Source organism: Fundulus heteroclitus, chromosome 6 (assembly GCF_011125445.2).
Source record: "Fundulus heteroclitus isolate FHET01 chromosome 6, MU-UCD_Fhet_4.1, whole genome shotgun sequence".
NCBI classification, from domain to species: Eukaryota; Metazoa; Chordata; class Actinopteri; order Cyprinodontiformes; family Fundulidae; genus Fundulus; species Fundulus heteroclitus.
In genome coordinates this window covers 28,788,302-28,812,693 of record NC_046366.1, presented here as the reverse complement: position 1 = coordinate 28,812,693, position 24,392 = coordinate 28,788,302, and the positions used below count along the sequence as shown (strand labels likewise).

Genomic DNA, 24,392 nt, shown 5'->3' with positions numbered 1-24,392 from the left:
GAATGTAAGTACACCTAAATCTGCATTTTATTTCATCTTGTATAGGGAAACAACACTGTACATTTAAATATGAATAAAAACAATAAATAAATAGACAAATAGAAACAAAGACAGTGGAAGTAAACTAGAATCTACATTTAATTTGAATGACTGCTAGAGAGGTTTCAATACTAGCGGCAATCAAACAAAAATAAAAGATGTATTGGGATATAAAATGTAGTTTTATATAGTTGATCAAATTTAGAATAAAAATAAAGCCAGTGAAACTGCAGACATAATTGCATTTAAGACCAGGAGAAATTAGGAATAACTGATCCAAATGACCAAAAGTGAGCTGAAAAGGCATGTTTTAAGTTTGCTTCAGGAAACTTGATCGGTCGCTGCTGCCGTCAGGTCTTTTGAACATCAGTCAGTCACTGTTGATGACATTAATAAAGTTAAGGATTGTTAAAAGTCGATGTATACATGATAAGCTGGAGTATTTTTCTTAAAGTTGTTTTCTTTTGTGTCTTTTTTTCCCCCCCTTCAGGAGTTCTTCGATCACGCAAAGAAGCTGTGGGACGATGAAGGAGTGAAGGCGTGCTTCGAGAGATCCAACGAATACCAGCTCATCGACTGCGCACAATAGTAAGAGTCCGTTTGGTGTCGTCCCTCCGAGCTTTCGTGAACATGCATGTATTTGCCGTTTATAAGACCCAGAAAGCAGGATAAGTCTAATGTTTCACCCTCCAGGGTAGAGTTTTCTTAAATGTCATGTTGGAGTCGAAAGCCACGCAGTGTGTGTGTGCGTGCCGGGTCATATAAGAAACACAGCTGAGATATGTTTGCTCTGGGTGTGGCGAGTCCAACTCCAATTGTTGTCAGCCTTTGGAAAATCATACATATATCTCTCGGTGTCAGCGTGTTTGGCAAATCTCCATGGCGATATGCAAAGCTGGCTCTGATCTGCACTGAAACGTCCCAGTTGTTGGACCTCTTTGGCGCTATTGTGTTGCTTTGACGGCAATCTCCTTTTTTTTTTTTTTTTTTGATTATTTGGTGGTGTTCTGGTGCCACGGAGCTAATGTGGGTCACGATTTTTTTCCCCTTCGACCAGAAGGTTTTCCCAACACAGCGCAGTCGTCCTTTTAGATACCGGCCGTTGGGAAATGCTGATAACTGCGGCGCGCCGTGGCAAGGTGCAGCTATTGTTGAGTCTTTCCGTGGTGCCCCAGATTGTTTGGAAGGCTCATCCAGTACCTTGGACACGGTACTGAGGGCCTCATCTGTTGCCTGTAAAAGGAAGTTTGGACATGCAAAGTAACCCGCCGATTACAGTACTCTCCTTCTGCTTCCCCTCTTGATTCGCATGTAAATAACAGGAGGTATACAGCGTCAGCCGCATCTAATGGCAGCCCTGCGGTAAAATGAGGCATTAAAGCCATGAAACGAATGAATCTCTCATTGCAGGGGTGTAATCTCTGACAGAAAACGGTAGGAAAGTCCAATCTTTGCTGTCAAAAAAAGGCCAATATTAAGAAATATTTGTTTACCTTGCCACCAAATGCTGTCAGCAGGACGGAAAGTATAATAAAATAAAAATAAAGGGAAATAAATAGACCTCCATAGCTCGCTGTTGGAGGGGGGGGGGGGCATCTTAGAGTCACAAAGCCTTCAAGGCAGAGTTTTCTGTCCTACCACCATAAACGTAAACGTGGCGTTTGATCAACACGGGAACACAGTTTTTTTGCTCTGTTGAGACCAATTAGCTTTTTATTTTTGCAACAAACACTCGACGTTGGTCTGGCAAGAAACAATTGATAAATATGTTAATAATCACCTCTTTTTTCCCCCCCTTGCTGTTAAGTACGGTGGAGGATTTGTGAGGCTGTGGGTCTGTTTCTGTCCCAAATGCCCCGGGAAAGGTGGATAAAGTGCATGGCATCGCGATCTCTTTGACATACCAGGAGATTTCCTGAAAAGTTTAAAATGTGTCTTTTTATTAGGCCCCTATAGCGGGATTATTAAGCTACAAACATTTGGCCGAATCAACACAGGTATGGTTCCCCAGACACTGAGTCGACCTCCTTCCTTGGCCATTTCAGTGTCCGCTTATCAATGTGTGGGGAAAAGAAAATCTATTATTTCCTAACATTAAGATTGTTATTTCTCCCAAAGATTAAATGTACTCAAATCAAAGGTTGGACTTGGCCACCTTTTTTTTTTTTTTTCCTGAGAGATAATTCTACTGCAATAAAAAGCTGACTTTATTTTTAGTTCTTTTACAAACCTTTATCAGCGGTGCCAGTAAGTGTGCGCGGCACTGTACACGGTGCAGTCCGAGGAGCGCTGCCCGTTGGAAGTTGTCCCCCCCCCCGTCTTATCTTTAAAGTTGGCTACCCTTTATCTCCAAGAGTTTGGTCAAAGGCACGTCTGTCGGCAAACCGCAGATAAGGTCATTTTTGTGAGCTCGTGTTTTAGAAATCCTGTCGCATATATATATATCGAGCTCTTCTTGGACATATTTTTAACTTCCCATCGACGCTTTTTTTTTTTTTTCCTGGTTGCAGTGCCCGTGGAACAGGAGAGTGAAAGTCAGGCGATGCGTGGAAAGTCACATGAATCTGTAAGGTGGAGCTGAAACAATCCACGGCCTGTGTTTGTCTTGCTGCTCTGAGTCGGTGCCAGAACAAAACATGTAAAAACAAACAACCAACAAACAAACAAAATATACATATAAAAATATCAGGTTGGGTTTGTTTAAGTCAGTATTCCAGCATCACAGTGACATCATGTAAAATTCTGCCATCGTAAACGTTTCAGGTCTTTATTACTTCCTTTTTACAGCCCTGTAAACGTTGCACTCTTCTGAGTGTTGAAATCCTGAAGAGTGTGCTGTATTGTAAGTAAAATCTGTATTATCAGCGCTAGCTAAAGCACTGATAACACGGCTGTCCTGTGACATGAGCAAACATTAACAGAGGGGGAATGAAGACAATGAAAAGTGTGGATTATATAAAGTGGACAACTTCTTGTATGTTTTTTTTTAATAACTCGGTTCCTTTGCTTGTGTCTTTACAACCATTATCAATCTTTTTGCCATATTTCCCTCCACACTTTCATCTGCTAACAATAGATCACCACGCAGCATGATCTGCTTATCAGCGTCGAGGTATGCCCAGGTTTTTAGAAAGTTGTACCTGTGCAGCTTCCGTGTCCCTGCTGAAGGGAAACCTTTCCAGGCTATGACTTCACATTTTACCATTCCTAAGGTTTACGGTCCTTTCAGTGAGTCTCAAGAGAAGTAGGCCGAGTTTATTAGAGTTTTCTCCGGGTGTATGTAGCACAGATTAACACGTAGCTAAACACTGCTGGTCAGCTGGCTTAAACGGGGCTTGTAAAGTTTTCTGTAGCAGCCTTCTTTTTTAATAAGAGTTTTCTCTCACTTAAAGGTGGTTTGGAAGTATTTTAGTACTTATTATACGATATTACCACGAAGACTACAGCCAAAAAACTCTCAGCTTGATCTTACTTCTATTTATTTTTTTCCAAATGTAAACACATCTGTTATACTTACTGCTTGCTAACATACTGATGATCATACTTACAAGAATGTTATCTGTAGTATTGATCAACTGTCAGTTTTTTTTTTGTGACCAGAAACATTTCCTAACAGCCAAATTTGTCTTTTTTTTTGGCAAGGGTAGAAATGTAGTAGTCTTCGTGCAGCCAGCTGGCCTGCAGTGCACAGCAAATGTCTATGCCTCATAAAGCTGGTGAAATCTCCACTCACTCTGGCATTCCATCAAAAGACTTTAAACCGTAGAAATTATGTGAAAGTTTTATCACTTACTTTTGAAAACATTGATGCTGGTGACCAGCCAATGAAAACACTTGCTTAAAATTATTTTATTAATCAGCTTTTAATGATTTAAATTACATTTTTTCATATCTTGTAACTGTGATGGTTGTTACTACTATCCTTGTGTTACTCTTAGATTTTTGCCCAAGTCTATAAAATAGCAGATAAAGTTTTATGTATTACAGTTATTTATACTAAAGCGCACTTAAATTCAGCCAAAGTATAAAATGCACATTACAGACATGAATTCAAAATACAGTAGACCTGCACAACATATTACATTGCGGTCATCACGGTTTCAGTGTGCGCAAAATCGCAATTACAAAACACTGCCTGGACACAATATTTGGTTCGGTGTTGAGTTCCTTTCCAATAATATCTTTTGCCACTTAGGGGGACTTTTACTGTCCTTTGCACCGTCAGATGATACAGATCTTGGTTGCAGACAATAAAATTGTGAGGTCAAACAGTCTTTTCTGTGTAAAGAAGAAAAGTACCACTTGCTAATCTGCAGTTGGCATCATTTATATTCAGAACTAAAAAGGAGTGGGCCTTGGACCGATCCCTGAGGAACACCCTTAGCCATGCAAAGAAGTAAATTATGCTTTTACACATCAAATATATGGTAAATCTAATATTTCTCAGCTCTTATAATCAACACGTTAAACTATTTTAGCAGCAGTGGGAACGATTGCCTTTTTCTTTTAGTTAATAACGATTTAAAAATGCTGTCTAATTACCGCTATTGATCAGATGCAATGTAATGGAGCTTGATCATTAAATCAGCTTCATAATTTACTCATTCCTGTGATTTCTTCTTGAAATCGCGGAGTTTATGTTGTGTCAGCATCCGTTGTCTCGCTTCATTGATCCTTGTGTTTGTTTGTTTTCTTATAAAGATTTTCTTCTTCTTGTAAATCCGTCTTTGTAGTGATTTTTAAAAAAAAAGAAAAGAAAAAGAAATAGCCACAGAGACCAAAAACCTGCTGTTCAAAGAGAAAGCATTGAGACCGGGGTCTGGAAGTTGTCATACAAGCGCTGCCTCTCGCTCGCTTCCTCTTTCTGAAATTTTAACCCATGAGTTTGCTCTCCCAGCGGAGGCCGCAGACGCTCTGTCCTACCTGGCAGCAGCCCGGCCTGTGTGTAAAAAAGCTCCGCACACATGCGCATTGACACCTGTTGTTGTTAAGTCCTCTCGCTGACGCTGGCTGGAAACGCTGGCAGACAGGTTCTGCTGCCAAACGGGTTAGAAGCAAGAGAGCAAAGTTCAGCACGTTCAGCCCTGGTTGTTTCACCGCGGATGGACGATTTATTTATTTTTATTTTTATTTCTAGTACAGTAGCAGCGCTGCTTGTCGGTTTATATAAGCCACGGTTTCATTTATCTGTTTTCTTGGTTTGTTTGTGTAGTTTGCTCTGTCTTAGATGGTGAGTGCGATAAGGCTGCTTTCAGTCACTCAGAGTAAATTAAAGAGGAAGTTGGCCTACATGAAGGGTTATGCAGGAGGAACACGTCGCTTTGCATATTAACAGTCAAATATGTTCCGTCGTAAACCTCCAAAAAGAGCCACCGAGCTTCGCTGGACGTATGTCCTGTTTAGATTTTTACATAAAGGCAGACGTTCCACCTCTGCCGTTGTCCTTCACAGACCTTGCTCCACTCACTGCAGATATTTTTTTTTTTTTCCAGCAGGCCTAATGCTGGCCGGCCCATCGGACACAGGCACAGGAAATAAAGTACAGGGCCGATGGCGAGAGCTTGTTATGCCAAAGAGCATGTCCCATATCGACGCTTTCGGAATCCTGTCACCCATCGATCCGCCCTCTGCATCGCACATTTATACGTTTTAAGAGCACAGATATGTGTCTGCCAGCTGATTGATTATGAGCTATTTTCAGCCGCGGCGGGCCAGTTCCATTGCGGTGCCTTGGATGTGTCAACGGCAAAATCAAACACGCGAAGCTGACCTCCCCTGAGCCTGGTCCCGCAAAGCTCCGGCATGTACATGTGTTTGTGAAATGGGTGGCGTGGACGGAGAAAAGCTGCTCCTAATGAAGAAACTAGACCGTTCGGTAGACCAGTCACACTTTATGCTCCTACGGGACGATGAGAAAGTGGAACCACGATAAACATTTGCTAATTATACGAATGCCACACATCCGGGGTCGCTATACCAGCATTATAGTTGGCTATGCAGCTGTTTCACGCAGCAGAAAATATATTAGGAGGAAACTTAAGTTTTCTGGTTTCGTTGCCAAAACGGCTGATGCCTCCAGCAACTTTTTCTATAGAAATGAAATATTGAAATGAGGCAATCTCGTGGCATTCTCCAGCATTATCACATATTGCATGTTGGACAATATTTAACCTTTTTTGCTGGCCTGCTCCTTTTTAAAGAGTCAGATATGTATATCAAGCTGATATTATCTGCTTAATTATTAGGGCTATTTGATGGTTTAGGACAGACATGCCACCATACCCGGTTAACTGTAGTTTTAAAACAAGAAAACCCTTATGAGAGGTTAGCTTTAGCTTCTACTCCATAACTTCTCAAATGAACAACTTTGTTTTTCCTGTAAACATGTGAAAAGTAGGCATGCACAATAAATCTGCAGCAACATCTGTACCAGCTGACTTTATTTATTTATTTTTTATCTGGATTGGTCCCATAGGTAGGCCTTATTAACGACCGATGTTCCATCGTGTCGCTGCTTGTGTAGGCGTTTCGGGGGGAGTAGGCCATGTGGTATTTGTCTCTGCTTGTGACTGTGGCGCAGTGCAAGATTGTGGGAGAACAAATATCAGCATTATGGTCATATTATTATCACCGTGTTGGGAAATATATGTGATATCGGTCAATTCTGGTTATCAGCCGTAGCAGTATTGATTTTCGGGTCGACCGCCAAAATTTTCATTTCATGTTGGTTTCTCCCTTGTGAAAATTGTGGCCGGTTAGCAACATGTGGGGCTTTATTTGCTTTCTTTTTCTGTTTTGTTAGTTTTTTTAAGACGGGAAATATCTTTCACACAGTTGAATTTGTCTTTCTTGTATGCGAAGGAAAACTTATTTCATACTGCTGGCTGGCATTGAGCAGCAACAGGTAGGGGTGGGACAGAGCTGCGTTAGCCCGGGCTGTAGTTAGCCAGAGAAAACTCATGTCCCTCTGACACTTTCTCTGGCGTCTTCATGAAAAGATCTTTAAACTGTACAAACTTAACAAGTATATATAATGTCAGTTTTGAAACTAAAGATTTTGAACCTTGGTTTGCCTTAATGCTGGAAACCAGCCCATCCCTAAAGCTCTGTCAGATGCTGCCCCATGTTGAGGCTGAAAGCTGACTGTAGATGAAATGCAGACTTTTCACAAATCTCAGCTTCATTGATTTAAATTATGCACTCAAGCCTAAACTTGTTATTTTCTGTTTTTAAAGACCACAACTAGGGCTGAACAATTAATCGCATTTTCAATATAATCGCGATTTAAAAAAAAACGCAATTTCCAAATCGCAGAGGTCAGCAATTTTTGGCTCTGTAACAATTAGGGAATTAGACGCGTCCATTAGGTGTTGGTAAAATGTTTAAAGTGGGTTTGCCTCCACATGGAAGGGAAGACGGTTGCAGCAGTGAGATAATCTAATTATATTACTTGTTTTAGAGTTTATATAATCATACATAGCATTAAGTACTGGTCAATCAGTTTAATACATAGACTTGCTCGTTGGTTGCACTTTATGTTCAACAAGGATTGTCCAAATGTCCTAAAAGCTGTTCTCTTGAACAATATTCTGATTAATAGAAACATTAAAAGTTCTTGTTTTAAATAGTTTTTGTTTACAAACATCTTTATTTAGAGGGCATTTTTGTTACTTGTGGTTAATGCAGAGAAAAGTCAAAATTGCAATTTTGGTTGAAATATATTGTAGGCAGAACACAATCATTACTGCTCTGAGTTTAGATGCTGTGGGTCTTTTAGCAACTAATCTGCACAGCGAGGAAACAAATTGATTTGTTGTTTGTATATGTTTAAAAAGACATGATAAATCAAACTGGGAAAAAAATCGTATTAAATCGCAATTTTAAGAAAAAAAATCGCAATTAGATTATTTTCCAAAATCGTTCAGCCCTAACCACAACAATTATGCCCACTGGAAGCTGCTGACATGCCGTGTAATAATAAGATAATAGGGTTGATGTTTTAAAACAGACTTTAGTATATCTACATTGTTACTGCCTAAGATCGCTGCTGAGGACTCAAACCTAGATTTCCAGAGGGTTGCCGATGTTTCCAAATCTTATCACGTTCCATGACAAACAGGCTGAGAGGTCAAAAGAATAAAAGAAACTCTGCTCTCTTGCGTCCTGACTGGACCGCAGACATGTCTCAACATGCTCTTTACACCCCAGAGCCGTCCCTGATTTCATTTTCATCAACCGACACACTGAAAAGGGCCAACTTTGAGCTTCCTACAGTAACAGCACCAACACTGAAGAGCGTGTCAGCGAGACCTTGTAGGCACTAAGTATGGCGCGTTCACTGATCGGGAAAAAGACGACCGTTTCTGTATTTTGGTCTCCCCGGGTGATTTCTCTTTGTGTCTCTGTCATACTTGAACCTTCATAGACTAATTAACATTTTGGCCTGAAAAGGACGAGCGTGTATTTCATACATTTGTAAGCCAATAAGCAGGACCTAAACCTCTGGGTCATACACTGTAGCTTTCACAACATTAAAGTGAGTTGTAGCGGACCTTTAAAAGTATTTACCATCCTGTCATGTGGAAACGTTCCCCGTTCAAAGGACACATCTGGTGTTACTTTGTAATGCTGTAATGTACCATGGACCTACATATTGTTGCAGACCAGCCGACTCCCACCTTCAGTTCTCTGACTCCAGGCCTAAAGATTTAATGTAGTGCTGTGAACCTGGCCCAGCTTTACAGGCGTCTCCATTGAGTCCTGGGTACGGGCATGGGCATAGATGCATACAGCTAAGTCTGAGGCTAGTTCTTGGCCTCAGCTGGGGTTTTGTGCCGGTCACGGGACCCCGTCACCAGTCTGGGGGCCACTGACACAGTCATCTTGAACACTAAAGTGCTAAGAATGGTCGGCATTGTCAGCCGTTCCCCGGCCCTCGGGAGGGCTCAACAGAAACAGAGCGGCCACGCTTCGCAAACCGTTCCTGCTCAGAAAAAGGTGCTTCTGTTCGTGGACGAGCCCATGAGAGCGATATTTATACACCGACTGGATGTCACGGCCGTTTGTTTGTCACCAAGTAGCTGCGGTGCCTAATTTCTTAACATTTCATCAGCACTTTATGACAACCAAGGGCTTCTTATGGGTCTGAGCTGATTTCTTGTTCCATGTTATACTTGGAAGATTTAAGATTTTATGTCTTAATCTATAGTAGGGCTGGGCGATAAATCGATTTAATCGATTAATTCGAATTTACAATTCTTTAAGATTTCATTTTTGGAAAATCTGGATTTTATTTTGCCAATACACTCATTGGGTTTCCATGAAGAGAACAGCATGTGATGCTGAATATATGTTTAGGCAAATATATTGTCAAAATATTGTTAAGTAGAAACTTTTTTTTTTATCATAATACGAGGTACTTCGTTTACTTATTTCCTTTTTTTTAACTTAGTTTGAAGTTCACAAGTGCAGTGAAGCCTGTTCTTAGCTCAATGTGTTATACCACTAGCAGCAAATGTTTTGTTATATTTTCATTGTTTATAATGGCACGGCTGCCATCTTGTTTCACAGCTTGTTTTTAGTTGCACTTTGAATTCAGGTCAACTCCCTGACAAAATGCTTGACATAAAAGCAAGGTTTTAAAATAATTTCTTTTTATGAAACAAAAAGGAGGAAAAAAAAATCGATTAATCGGATTTGGTATGATAAAATCGGAGATTTATTTTTTAATCCATATCGCCCAGCCCTAGGTTATACACAATGGAAATATCCACAATTTAGTAAATATACTGTAGCAGTTGATCCTGTTTTCTTTTTGTTTTTCTACAAGAGACAGTTAGGAGAAAAGGCACCACGTTGAATACAGAGGATAAGAAATAAGGGTCAGGAGGATTTAAAATATAACTTGTGTCCCACAGTTTTATTATTTTAGTTTCAGAACTCACAAATATAAAATTAATGAATTGATTATTAGTAATAATAATCCATCCATCCATTTTCCGACACGCTTGTCCCTGCTGGGGTCACGAGGGCTGCTGGTGCCTATCTCCAGCTGTCAATGGGCGAGAGGCAGGGTAGTAATAATAATGGTTAAATGAAATTTATAACAATGTTATGTAATCTAAAATGATTACGTAGGTACATTTACTCTGTTTGTATACGTAATAATAATGCTAATTACAATAATTGTTAAAAGAAACATGATTATTTATTGTAATCATACATTACAGGACTAAACATGTATACTGCTACTACTAATACTGATAATAAATCACCATAACTATTGGTATTATTGATTAACGATAACATTTATTATAATTATTAGTAGTATTATTGACTCTTGGACTTTCTCTAAAGTAAATTAGATCTTTTTAGTATCTGCTAAGTTAAACTCTATTGACGCACGTCCGCCGTATATTCAGAACTTAATTGTTGTTTAATAATGAAGACGCGGTCCTAAAAGGGTCCCTGAAAAGGCCTTAATCCAGATTAACAAAAACATTTGTGTCACTTGTTTTAATCAGATGACCCTGCTGTCAGCTGACTGCAGCAGAATCAAAGACGGCACTATGCGCGTGTGTGTCGGTGTGTTTTTTGTGGCGTGATTTCTGAGTAAAACGGAGTGGTTTTTTTTTTATGTGAGCAGCAGAATGATCAACTGGAAGCTCGGCGGGAGTCGATACACACAAACCGCTGTCCTTACGGTTGTTGTTGCCCCCTGTGGGACTCTGATTTCTCTCTCTCTCTCTCTCTCGCTCGCCATCCCACTTGGTCTCTCTCTCCCCGAGTCTGTTCGTCTCTGGAGGCCAAAGAGCGATAGAAAAGATGTTGCAGAGCACATGAGAGCACATGCCACGTCTTTTCCAAAGAGACAAAAGTGTGTGTGTGTGTGTGCGCGTTTGTGTTTCTAAACTCTGTTCAACCTGAGCGTCACTTTAAATCTTCCGTGTTCCTGACATGCGGCGCCCGTGTACCTGGGAACCGTCTCTTGAGTGCGTTCGGCGCGGAGAGCTGAAGCATATCATGGATATCGCACATGAAAATCTTTCCGCCTGCTCAGGAGAGCGGTTATAAGAGCCTAAAGCTGCCCAGCGTTGCATGCTACATGTCACAAGATTCGCTGTGCTCCCAGTGTGTTTTTATTTTGTTTCTAGAGACCAGAGGCTCTGACGGCCTCTGCTTACTTTTAATAGCCACGTTTCCATATAATTGTCAAGCAGAAGAAAACCTCACAAAGGAGGAGCAAGTTTACGGTGAATATGAAGTTTTTTTTTTTTTTTAATGGTGAGAAATGTGACAAAAAAAATCACAAATTACGTAGAAATTAAACTTGAGGAGGCTCTAAAACTTGTTTCAGTGATTTTCTGCTGGATTTGTTCCAGCCTGGTTTTTGTCCAGCTTGAATTTAGCTTCCAGTTTGAATTGTTTTGCAGGATTTGCAGAGACAATATGTCACTCACAAGCCCAGAACTTTTCATGGTATTGGCCAGGGAAAAAACCTGACCGGTGCATCTCTGGTAAAATGTTTCAGTGAGTAGAATCTGGTTTGATTAATTTATCTTGGTGTGCAGCTGAGGCTTCAAAGTGTTAAAGCTGCTACAGCACAATGGTCATTAATATATAATAGTAGTTGTTGCTGGAAGTAACACAAATGCATAAATTTTTTTTTTATTTTGTAGCAGCTATGTTTCCTCTCTTGTAATATTTTAATTTAATAGACCTTATGTTGTATGATAATTAAAGCACGTCCTGGATCTGAAATTGTCAACAGGTCAGAGCTTGTTTTAAGTCAAATTGTCCCTTCACCAGTTTTATGCCCACATGTTGCCATTTCGTCCCTTCCTCCTTTTATTTTGTGCTCAGCCATTGCATATCAGTTTATTACTCTTGGCATTCCAGTGTTTTCTTTAATGAAAATGTAGACGATTATAAAAATGTTCCATTTTAACATCCAGTCTAACTTAGTTGTATATTATTTGCTGAAGACTCCTATAGTACTCCAGTTTTTCCAGTCTGATCCCTGTTTGGACCAGACAGCTCGTATGAAATATGACCGATTATGATCCATGACCAACCAAAATAACTCTTCATGCTGGTAAATAATATTTACTGTAGTCACAATACCATATTTCCTTGCAGTAAACTGTGAGTAGAACATAGAACTGCTTGAAATAAAGCCGGTACGAAACGTACAAAAGCTTAACACCAGCTGACACATGGTTGGCGTCATAGACGGAAATGATGGTGGGGGTTAAGGGTGGTTGGGACCCGCAATCTGGGAAAAACATACATTTGTCCCTCTAAATCACTAGAGGACCTTACACATTCAAACATTACCAAAATAAAAACAAAAAAAAATAGTATATTGCTCACCTAAGCAATAAAAAAAAACATTTGTGCTGTCATTAATACAGAATATAGAGGGTGGCAACATATTTATGTTTAGACCCCTTTACAGCGTACGTCATCAGGAAGTTGTGCGGGCATTAAGGTAACGGAGGAATAGCCTTCGGATGGTGGATAACCATTGATTGTCCAACATCGTAGGTAGCGAATCTAAATCAAACTGCAAACAATTCTCACCGCTGGCATCGATATGTCAGCTTGTTTTGTTTATGGACTTAAGTTCATCCGCATACCGAGGGCTAATCGACCGTCTCAGAGCTGTTGAAGCAGCTTCGGCTTCAGCCTATCAGGCGGGGTGGATTGGACCGAGGACACTGTCAGAAATCAAAGTGTCGGTGGTGCTCATTATCATATCAGGTAAACTCATCTGTCTGCTCCTTGATTTCACCACAAACCCCCCCAATGATGACCCAAGCCTTAAGCACCAGAGTCTTCTGGCCTTGCCTGTGGCTAAGGAGGATTTCAGACTTTAGGACACAAAACTCAAAGTCATGGTATGTCAACATGAATCAAGTGATTTTTATGCTCGTATAGTCAATGGAAAAGTATTCCCCAGACACTGTATCTACATTTCTTGAAGATAAAGATATGATTTTTCTAAAAAAAAAAAAGAGAGAGAAATTAATATGGACTTTTTGATATATAGGCCTACATGCATTGTCTGGTTCAGCTTTACATATTTCGTGGGTTATCATATTATTTCACCTGAAATAATATGATAACTTGGGTAAAGCTACCAAACACTCAGCAACCCGGGTGACTTTTTTTAAGCAGTGTTCCCTTTTTAATTAAATGTTATGCTTTTTTTTTTCTTTTTTCTTTTTTTTTTCTTTCCAGTACCCATGTTTATCCGGACTGGTTGACCGTTTTTGGTTTTTTTTTGTTTTGTTTTTGTTTGCAACGTTCCCCCTTTAAAATTTTTTTTTTTTTTTCTATTCATGCAAGAACAAAATGCTGAAAAATAAGAATTTATAATATAGTATTTTTTTCTATGTTAGGATTGCTGTGGAAAATGGAAATTAAAAATGGGAAAAATATTTTCATTTCCAGCCATCCCAAAAAATTTGTTTCTGAGTTTAAGTTTTTTTTTTCTACTTTTCAAAAGTTTAATTTTTGTTTCTTCCAGGTCTGGAAATGTACAGATAATGGAAAATTGTGTATGAAAGGGTTTTTGTTTGCCACGTTCTCCCTTTCAAAAATTTTGAATTATTTCCTTGTTTGTGACTTTAAGATCATATTTTGTAGTGGGGACACAGGGGTCTTGTTGCCTTATTTGCTAATGAAGTTCCTTACAATCTGGGGATTTGTAGATTTATGCAGCTTGCATATTTAAAGCCCGACTAAAGTGGGATTTTCTGATTCAAAGTTATAGGATATTTTTGTATTTATCCATTGACAATGGGCTGTGAAGAGTGGAGAAATATCCAAAATTAGGGCTACACAAGTATAAAAATTCATTGCACAGGTGTGGAAAACATAATGCTGTATTGAAAAATAAGATTTTCTAAGAAAAAAAAACTCTTGAAGTTGTGGGATGGATGTTACCGAGTCGTTGAACATGTGGTGATTAAGGTAAAACTTCAGCTTTTTTTGCAGCTATGTCTTGTAAGGAAAATAGTTGAACTTTTAATGAACTTTTATAAAGTTCATTTCTGTTTTTTTTGTTGTTTTTTTAATCTTTGGTTCCTTAAAATGTTTATATAATGCTAATTGTATTATACATATTTAAAGCCTGACTATTATTGAAAATTATAGTAAAACTTTGTATTAAAGCAGCGAAGAAATTGCTAAAAATCTACAGAGAAATCTTAAAATTCATATAGAAGAGTACAAAATGTCATATAGTATATTCAAAGTCTAGATATGTATGAGAAATAAAAAAAAAATAAGATGGGGATAAATATTTATCTTTCTGAATAAACACGTACATCATCTGAAGTCTATTTTTTGCTAGATGAAAATAGAAATTTGTGTAATAATGTGAACAAGACAACTGCAGTCCCTTTTGCTGCTTCTTCTTTTTTTTAGGAACAGACATAATTTCTTGTCCAGCTTATACCCCTGTAGATGTTCCTGAAGTGAACATAATGCCTATTGTCAGACTGATTACTTTTAGACCACATAGGCAGTAGGATAACAGGTGACGATCTTTTTTGGGAAGTCTTCCTCCCTTTTTTAACCTGCACGGTTACTTACAATCTGTGGTTTTGATTGCTACTGGCTACAGGCATATTTTAAGCCTGTCTAGGGTCGAAATGTATTATATAATCAAAACATTGTCCTTTAAATATGTGTGTGTGTGTGTGTGTGTGTGTGTATGTGTATATATATATATATATATATATATATATATATATATATATATATATATATATATATATATATATATATATATATATATATATATATATATATATATAGTTTCACAGTTTAAGTGTGGAAAAGTATGTGTACGCACCAAAGCATTAATATTGGATGGTGATGAATCCATCATGGCTACTGCTCTTAATGATCTGGGCTTCGTTTTGTCAACTCAGCAGAACATGCAAAAGGACCATTGTTTAAAGCATTTAATTCATTTAAAGTTGCTCAAAGCCTAGCAGCAGGAAGGTCACGGGTTCGAATCCCGGCCCGGGGTCTTTCTGCTCGAACTCTTGGGTCCTGGCAGGCATAGACGAACGAATGGCTGGGAAGATTGCACGAATATATTCCCAGACGACAATCCCAGGATTAAATTTGGGCTTAAATTGTTAAAACACTGGGTTGCGCGATTCTAGGAAAGACGCACAATTGCAACGCGGTTGTTTGGGAGCTGTGAGCGAGTCTCTTTTTTTGGAAATTACAAAGTTCCTGTAACTTGGTGTGACCTTCAGAATCCGTGCCTCTTAAGTGCTGCGCCGTTTCTGGCGTCAAGAGCGTCCGTCCACCTGGTCAAACATTCGTAGGCATGAGGGTGAGAGCGTGGCGCTGGGAGTATAAAGGCCCAACAAATATTGCATCCAAGCAGTCCTTTGTGATGGCAATATTGATATTGGTTTTGCACTGAGGGTTGTGATTTGTTGGCTCTAAATTTTTAAAACCGATTGGTCATCAGTTTTTCTTTTTTTGTTTTAAAGGGTGTCTAGGTTGTTATTGTGTTTTGACAAAATTGCGTACACCATCCACACACTATATTATCTTTTATCATTTTCTTTTATGATACATGTTTGATTAGTAATCATTGTTTCTTTTCTCTCACGTGGTTTGCACTCTGGGAAATCTGTCCTTGTGGCTTTGTCAGTGTAATGTCCTCACCGCATAAATGTTGAATAAAAATGACAACAAATGTTATAACTGCAGTATTAAATGTTGAGCAGCAGCAAGAATTAAAACGGATTATTTTTCTTGTAGATCATATACAGTGAGAATCTCTTTACACGGACCCATGCCTGGTTAAAGCTAAACATGTTTGAATTTTGCCTAAGAAGTATATTTACTAAATGCAGTTGTTAAGGTTGTCGTTCCTTTGTCCTAAAAAAGATGAAAGCCCTCACGTCTATCTTGAAGCCATCTCGGTCAACCTCTTTTTCCACGGCGATAAATGTTCCTGTCATCCGCTTTTTAGGGAGCGCCGTTTTTTAATACAGTTTGAACACAAACGTGTTCAAACTGTATTAATTTGCCTGTTTTTTGTTTGCCGTGAGCAGGGTTGGAGGTAAAAAAAAAAAAAAAAAGAAGAGAGAGAAACACAGAGAGAGAGAGAGAGAGAAACGGAGAGAGAGAGTTTCTGTTCCACTTAAAGAAGGGGAGCTATAAATACGACCTTTTTTTATTTTTTTTTTATTTTTGGGTTAAAATGTGCGTCCATTTTAAGGGGGCCAGACAAAGAGCAGGGCTGGTGAATGGCGGATATCTGAGAGTGTTTTACTGCGTGGTGATGACACACACACACACACACACACACACACATATATATATATATATATATATATATATATATATATATATATATATATATATATATATATATATATATATACCTCAGCCTCCTGTTGTCCAGGAGTGTCCAGGCCGTCTGCTGGAGGACAGCAGTGATGCTGCAGCTCCCCTGCTCAGAGACTGTGGAATGGTCGACCATACACCCCCCCCCCCCCCCCCCCCTCCATGTCTCCTCCCCTCCTTCCTCTATTGCTCTCTCTCTTCACTGAGACTCCCCTCCTCCTATCTCCCCCCCCCCCCCTTCCACCCCCCTCTCTGTCGCTCCCTCTGCTCCCCCCCCCACCCCCCTTAGAGCTTATGTAAACTAGCTGTGGAGCCAGGGCAAGCTGAGGCTATTTTTAGCAGCAGCACTGCAGAGCAGAAACTGGCTGAGGTCACGTGTGCTCAGCCGAATCAAAGGGAGTATCCCGGCAATGCGCTGTAAACAAAGGGAAGGTCAGCAGCAGAAGGTGAGACACAGAACGCCTCTGTGCCGGCTTTCGTGTGTGCTGCCCCCCCCCCCTCACACCCCCACCCCCCACCCCGGCGTGCGGTTTTAATGCGAGAGCGAGCGCCGCCCTGGACGTGGCTTCTCGTGTTTTCACGGCCAGACATGAAATAAGTCACTGGGAGCTGCACGAATGCGCTCTTCCCCTACATACCACCCCCCCTACCCCCCCTACCGCCCCCCCACCCAGCCTGGCGTACGCTCCGCCGCGGCTTCAGACAGCGGCGCAGCGCTGATCAAAGCCACGTTTGACACGCAGGGAGACATTTTGCTGCCTAATCATGACAGGGGGGGGCTCCTCGTCGAGTCAGGAAACGACAGACGTGGAAGCGAGCGCCTTACATCCGACCCCTCTGGGCACGCTCAGAGTCGGGTTCCTCGACTCGCAACGCGGGGGGAAGGCTTTCTCTAGCCGCGGCGCAGAGAGAGGCCGGAGGGTGGTGGTGGTGGTGTTGGCCGGCCACACCCAGGCAGAAAGGTCTCCCTCCACCCTCGGCCACTAGTCAAACAAGCTTCAACTTTCACCTCCTGAGGAATGTGGTCAGAGGGGGACACACGGGGCTATTTATAGGAGCCTTATACTCTTGTCAGTGGGGTTTGTTGACAGTTTGTGCTGTAGGATTGTTTCATCTGGCTGGGCCGACCGAGGTAGCTCCGAGGATAAGTTGAGTAAACATTCGGCCGCTAGTTTCAGCTTATTTATTACCCGCCTTAACCAGGCCTGATTTTTTTTTTTTTTGCTAAGAGCTGCGACAGGTTAAGTGAAGGCTAAATGTTTTCAGACTCGACTTTCCGGGGGGCTCCTTACAAAAAAAACCCCCAAAATTCTCACGTTTTGTCAAAGTGCAGCCACAAACTGCAATGTGTTTTTAATTGAGATTTTAAGTGGTAGACCAGCACACAGCTGCGTGTGAATGTAACGTGTAAGGGAGACACGACGGACGACTTTCAATTTCTCTTTTTACAAATTAAGACTCTGGCCGTACATTTATAGTCAACAGCTGTGAGGCTTTTTGTTTACGTCCACCAGCTTTGAAGATCTCCAGAGGAATATTTTCCTCCCAATTTTCTGCTTAGCAATACGTCTCAAGCTATGTTTGGTTGTCTCCAAACGTAAATGTTCTCAATTTCTCACTTGTATGTAGGATTGTACTTTGACTAGGCCACTCTATGTAAATACTTTGATCTAAACCATTGCATCTCTAGCTGTATATTTAGGCTTGCTGTATCCTGTTTTAGCTCCATCTTCCCTTTCCCTGGCCCTGCTGGAGAAGAGCATTCCCTCAGCATGATGCTGCCATCACCGTGCTTCAGCGCGTGGATGCCGTTCCCATATTTTCCAAAAGTCAATACCTTCTAAACACTAAAATATGTCATCCCGAATATGTTGTATGCACCTTTAATAGTTCAGTATGTCTCTGAGAATTTAAGAAACTCTTTAAGCTTCTGTGTTTCATCACTCTTATTTTTGTTTTTGTTGATGTTTTGTCCTCTTCTCTGTGCTAGATTTCAGTTTTATTCTTCAGTTTCTTTTGTTTCGTTCACACTTTTTTCCAATATGGTGGGGGTGATGGAGCCATATTTGGCCTACATACATCTCGCAGGTTAAACTTTTTTGTCTCCTCTGACCAGAGCAGCCTCCTCCACTCGTTTGCTGAGTTCCTACTTGACTTGTTCTGTAGCAAACTGCTTTCCTCTAAGCACTTTTCCCTTAATGCCAGACTAATAGTTGTTCTTTTAGCAGATTTTCCCTCCTGCGCTGTGAATCTCCGCAGCTCCTCCAGAGTCACCACGGGCCTCTTGGCTGCTTCTCTTAATACGGCTTTCCTCGCCCCGGCACGTCGGCGCTCAGATTTGTGGTGATGCTCTGAGATGTTTTATAACCCGTCTTCTCCCTCACCTGTCTGCTGTGGGCTTTGGCCTCCATGTTCTCCAACAAACCTGAGATTACCCGCAGGTGGACCCTGCTTCCTCGTTGTGTAGATTTTATTTAGGTGGCTCAGATCGTAATTGTCTGATTAAAAAAAAAAAAAAAAAAAAAAAAAATTATTCACAATTATGCACTTGGTTGGTCTGTCACATAAATTCCCTATAAAATACATGAAATCTAATTGTTTTTTCCCCCCCTAAGGTCTGTAGTTTGGGTGTTGTGAAGTTAGGTGGACCTTACCGAACTTCCTTCACTGAAATAAAAACGGGTTAAAATCTAAAACCTGGATGTACTTTAAGTGAAACCCTTGTTAAATTTGGTTTATTCTAGTGTTTTCAATGACAACGACCAGATGTGCCGCGTGTGTTCAGGTGATTCCGGGGGGGTTTCTGTCGGAGCTGCGTACCAAAAGTATTCAGCGTGCGTCTTGCCTGGCCCACCTTGTCCCACTGTAGGGCTGAGCGATATGGATTAAAAAATAAATCTCCGATTTTATCATACCAAATCCGATTAATAAATTTTTTTTCCCTCCTTTTTGTTTCATTTAAAGAAATTATTTTAAAACCTTGCTTTTTATGTCAAGCATTTCGTCAGGGAGTTGACCGTAATTCAAAGTGCAACTAAAAACAAGCTGTGAAACATGCTTGTAAAACAAGATGGCAGCCATGCCATTATAAACAATAAATAAAATATAACAAAACATTTGCTGCTAGTGGTATTAAACATTGAGCTAAAAACAGGCTTCACTGCACTTGTGAACTTAAAACTAAGTTTAAAAAAAAGTAAATAAGTAAATAAAGTACCTTGTATTATGGTAAAAAAAAAGTTTCTACTTAACAATATTTTGACAATACATTTGCCTAAACATATATTCAGCATCACATGCTGTTCTCTTCATGGAAACCCAATGAGTGTATTGGCAAAATAAAATCCAGATTTTCCAAAAAATGAAATCTTAAAAGAATTGTAAATTCGAATTAATCGATTAAATCGATTTATCGCCCAGCCCTATCCCACTGGACTCCAGCCGACTGCTCTGTTTTTCAATGTCTTTTTTTGTTTGTTTTTTGTTCATTCATCCAGAGCGATGCGGTGTCGGTCAGGTCGGGGGTGTACGCTGAAACTTTTTCATGCCGCGCGTGCGCTCGCAGCACATCCTACGTTCCCCTCGTCTCTGTGAAGATGTGACTTATTTTTAGGTACGAGCTTGAGACTGCGGCCCTCTGAAATAATCTGGCTATATAAGCCTAATTTGGCTTTGCCCTCCCACTCAACACACACACACACACTCGGTTCTGCTCAGTGTTGATGTATGGGAGAGTCTGGGAATGGAAGGATACTGCCTGGCCTAGGAAGAGACGACGAGAGAGAGAGAGGGGGGGGGGGGAGAGAGAGAGCATGGACCGACAGGGGTTGCCATGGTAACCAAGCTGCTGAAACCAGGCAGGGTCAGTGTGAAAGAGAGAGGCGCGCAGGGATGCCCCCAAAAGGCCGGACGGGGGAAGTACACCAACAGGCCGGTGGCAGAGACGCTCTGCCTGCTGAGCATCTTTTTTTTTTTTTTTTTTTTTTTTTTTTAAATATGTGAACCGACGATTGAGGGAAAACCTCGACTCTGCTGGAGCTGCGCTGTAGACTCTCTCTCTCCTGTTTGACACAAGCCACTGGGTATCGATCTGTGATTGGAGGACGAGGGGGGAAAGCTTCGTTTTTTTTTCGCTGGGTCACCGGCTTGCTTGCGGTCATGGAGGCAGCTGTTGTTTCTCTTTTTTTTGAAGGGAGGACCGACCGTTTTCACTCCGCTTCCCCGTCTTTGGCACGATTCGTGAATCGACGTCTGAGCGTCCGTGTTAGTCGGGGAAGGCCGTCCGTCCTGGTTTTACCATGAGAACCGCGACTGATTCTCTTTCAAACACGTGCAGCGTGACAGTCGGCGCAGACAGTGAGCAGACGCCAAAGAGCCTCGCTGTGTATTTTACATTTTTATATACAACACCTTTCAAAACCCCGTGATTTGACGGGGGCCCTGGAAGGCCGATCGACCGGCGCCGACATAACGCAGGCGCCTCTGTTTACACAAGATTCGGTTTGACTTTCAGGAGCGTCTCCGTCCCCCCCCCCCGTCCCTATATTTAGGAAGTGCCCACTGAGTCCCGTTTGATGGATTCGCCCGGCTTCACATCCGTCTCCCAGAGCTGCGGAGCGTTCTTGTTTGGACGGATGAGCTGAACCCCGGGGCTCAGATCTTTCCACCAGGTGACCGGGATCCTGCACCACGTTGTCCCGCTGCGCGTCCCCCACATGTGTTCCGCCGCCGAACCTCCTCGGGACACTCTGGGTTACGCAATGAGTGGATTGCTAGTCTCACCGTAGGTGGGGATGGACGGTTGGGATTACAATTGTGATATGTCAGCGGTGTCCAAACCTGTAGGCTATTGGGCCAAAACTGTTAAATCGGAAGCGCTTGAGGGCCACAAAAATAAATAAAATGTGCAATATGTGCAATAACCTATTTATACAAGGTGCTATAACCCGTGCAATAATCCTGTATAAAGTGTATAATAACATATGTGCAATAACCTATTTATACATAAAAGTGTATAGAATTGTATATAGCTGTATAACTGTATCTAACTGATTCTAATTACCTACTTTGGCACCTTCTTCTGACTTTTGACTATTGAGCCGATGGGACAAGTGAATTTCTCCATTGTGAGATCAATAAAGCTTATCTTATCTTAAAAATAAATAACATAAAAAATACTTAGCTTGCCCAATAAAATATGATAATTTTAAGAAATTATACAGATGAATACAGATATTAAACTGTATTTAGCCTTTTTTATTAAAAGAATTCCAATCAGATTTTAATGGGCCAAAGTCTGCATTTGAGTAAAAGTCGCCCTATTTACAACGAAAAAGTGTGCTTATTAAAAGACAAATGTTTTGTACCGATTTTAACTTGTCTATAATAAGTTTACTCTAATTTAAAACAAAAAGTTTCCACCTACTAAAAGCAACCAGGGATGGTCAGATTCAGTTGGAGGGCCACACAAAATCAGCACAGGGGCCACACTTTGGACACCCCTTCGATATGTAGCAAGTTAGAAGTTTGGAGAAGTTTTTTTTTTTTTTTTTTTTTTTTTTTTTTTTTTTTTTTTTTAACATTATAGAAGTATTTGTATCTCCAGACTTTACTCCCAAACCCATTGTTGCATCATTTATCCATCCGTCTAGTCCAGAGGTCTGCAACCTGTGGCTCCAGAGCCGCATGAGACTCTTTACACCTTCAGCTTTGGCTCTTAAAAACTTACACCAAAAATGCGAGGGGAAAAAATTTTCTAAATGTAAAGGTAATTTAAAATTGCTAGTTCTGCAATATATGCGTAACATTTCCAGAAAGAAAGAAACTAATAGTCCAAAGAATATTTTACTATAGATAAATGAAGTATAATTTTGTCAAAAGGTTGCTGCTTTTTCATCATTTTGATGCCATTTGCTATAAAAATCAAATGTCCAATTGAAGAAAATGCATTAAACCTAAACATAAAAATACTGTTGGTTAATAATAACTGTTGATCTTTAATTAAAAAAAAAGTTAACTAATTTCCTGTAGAATAATATAAAAACAAGCTCTTGTTTCAAAGAGATGTGTAACTTTTGCGGCTCTAAACAAAATTAGTCTAGCTGGACAGAGGGCAAAAATGGCTCTGCGAGTTGTAAAGGTTGCTGACCCCTGATCTAGTCATATATCAGTAAATTTGTCCCTCCGTCTGTCTATTCCTTCCTCTCTCTATCCCTCCGTCCATCCATCTGTTTATCAGTCGGTCCATTCATCCATCCCTTTCTTTACAGACTGTGGTTCTTACAGGTCCTGTATTTAAACCAGACAACTATTGATGTTTCTTTCAAAATTATTCAAAATGATCTTCACCATTTATTCTAACTAAAAGTTTACTTTTTGTGTTGCAAGCAGTGAAGAGTGTTGACATTAAAACAGTTTTTGAACTCTGTGTTTTCCAGAAAACACTTTAAGAAATGATTACACCTGGTTTTAACGTTAAAGATAAATGTCTGCCTATCTCTGTTTAAGGCGTTTTTTTTTTTTTTTTTGCTTACTTTCTACACGCCTGTTGTCGAGCTCTAGAGTTCACGTTATAGGTGCATCCCTAAATAAAAGGTTTAGCTTTTTTGGAATATTAACGCTACGCTGAAAACAGCTGAGCTAGTTTAAAAAAAAAAAAATGATACAGTAAAACATTTTGATCAGACTTTGCAGCTGTGCAACGCGGCGCTGTGGCACCGCCGAGTTTCACAGCGCTGTCACTAGTCAGTGGGACCCTAAAGTGAAAATCCATTATGCTGGCCTAAGCGGCTCAAAATATGGAAACTATTGATCCCATTCTCTGCACTTCTAATTAAAGAAGGTCCGCTATTTGTTAAAAGTCAACCCAATTATCAGATGAGCACATGAGGCTCGGGCGCTGTTTGTTGGTGCGAAAGTTTTTAACACTTTGCAGGCAGCGGTCTTTGTGTCAGTCTTCCTGTAGACGTTCACGCTGCTTGTTCAGTGGCATGTGTACTTATTTGCCCCGTTTACAGACATCCTCATATTTTTATTTTATTTGTCTTTTTTTTTTTTACATCACTGTGGAGGAATCTTAGCCCGCTCTTCTTTGCAGAATCGTTTTACTTCCGCCCCATTAGAGACTTTTTGAGGATCAGCAGCCTGGGAACGTTTTTCTTCCATCAGTCATAGCAAGTCATCCAAGTCCAGAAGCAAACCCAGACCATCACACCACCACCACTGTAGCCCCGTTTACACTGACCCTTTTTTTGAACCGTGCCGAGAACGGTCTGAGCTCGGTAACTGAGATAACTATCGAGTGTAAATGGAACTCAAACTGAACTGAACCGAGCCAGACACAACCGAACCGCGCTAAATCTAGACCAGTTCAATTGGTGGGCTCGGCCCGGTTCCCTACCGTGACACACGGTTTCCAGAGATGATTCTGCTTAGCAGCGTGATGAACCTCAGCGTCTGTCGTTGTTTCCTGCGTCTGTAAATCCTTATTAGACGTTCGTTTGTCTGATCCACTTCCCAAAAGCCGACTCTGTCAAGTAAATTCACCAAAGGTTGCCTTCTTCGCCTGACTCTCCGCAAACAACGAAATATCACAATTATAACCAAGCATAACTCCGAAATATTACGGGCGCCGCCATTTTGATTTGCTTGATTTCCTCCTTCAATCCTAAAGAGCAGTAGTACCACAGATCGTCCGAGGCGAGGAAACCGTGCTAGGATGGTGTGTACACTGCTAAAACAGACTAAACTTGACTAGAAATAAGGTAGGTAAATAACATAATCTGCCAATGGAATAAGATTTTTCCACTTAAAATAGGAATAACTCATCTCCATCAACTTATTTTAAGTGCATTATATCTAATTATCTTATTTTAGCGGTAAAATTACTCTTTCCATTGGCAGATGATCTTATTTACCTGCTCAAATCAAGGACAAATGCACTCATTTCAAGAAAATTGTACTTATTT

At 40.6% G+C, this 24,392-nt stretch overlaps 1 protein-coding gene across 3 annotated transcripts in view; it reads left to right on the top strand.

Moving 5' to 3' along the window:
• Positions 1 to 24,392, top strand: part of LOC105932266 (guanine nucleotide-binding protein G(olf) subunit alpha) — an 89,361-nt gene that overhangs the window by 45,683 nt on the left and 19,286 nt on the right. For 2 of the 3 annotated variants that reach the window (XM_021320885.2, XM_012871345.3), the window contains exon 5: positions 530 to 627. In XM_021320885.2, coding sequence (XP_021176560.2) covers positions 530 to 627 — 98 coding nt within the window. Of the gene's footprint in view, positions 1 to 529; positions 628 to 17,554; positions 17,574 to 24,392 lie in introns of those variants that run through there. The other variant, XM_036138517.1, reaches the window with a different exon arrangement.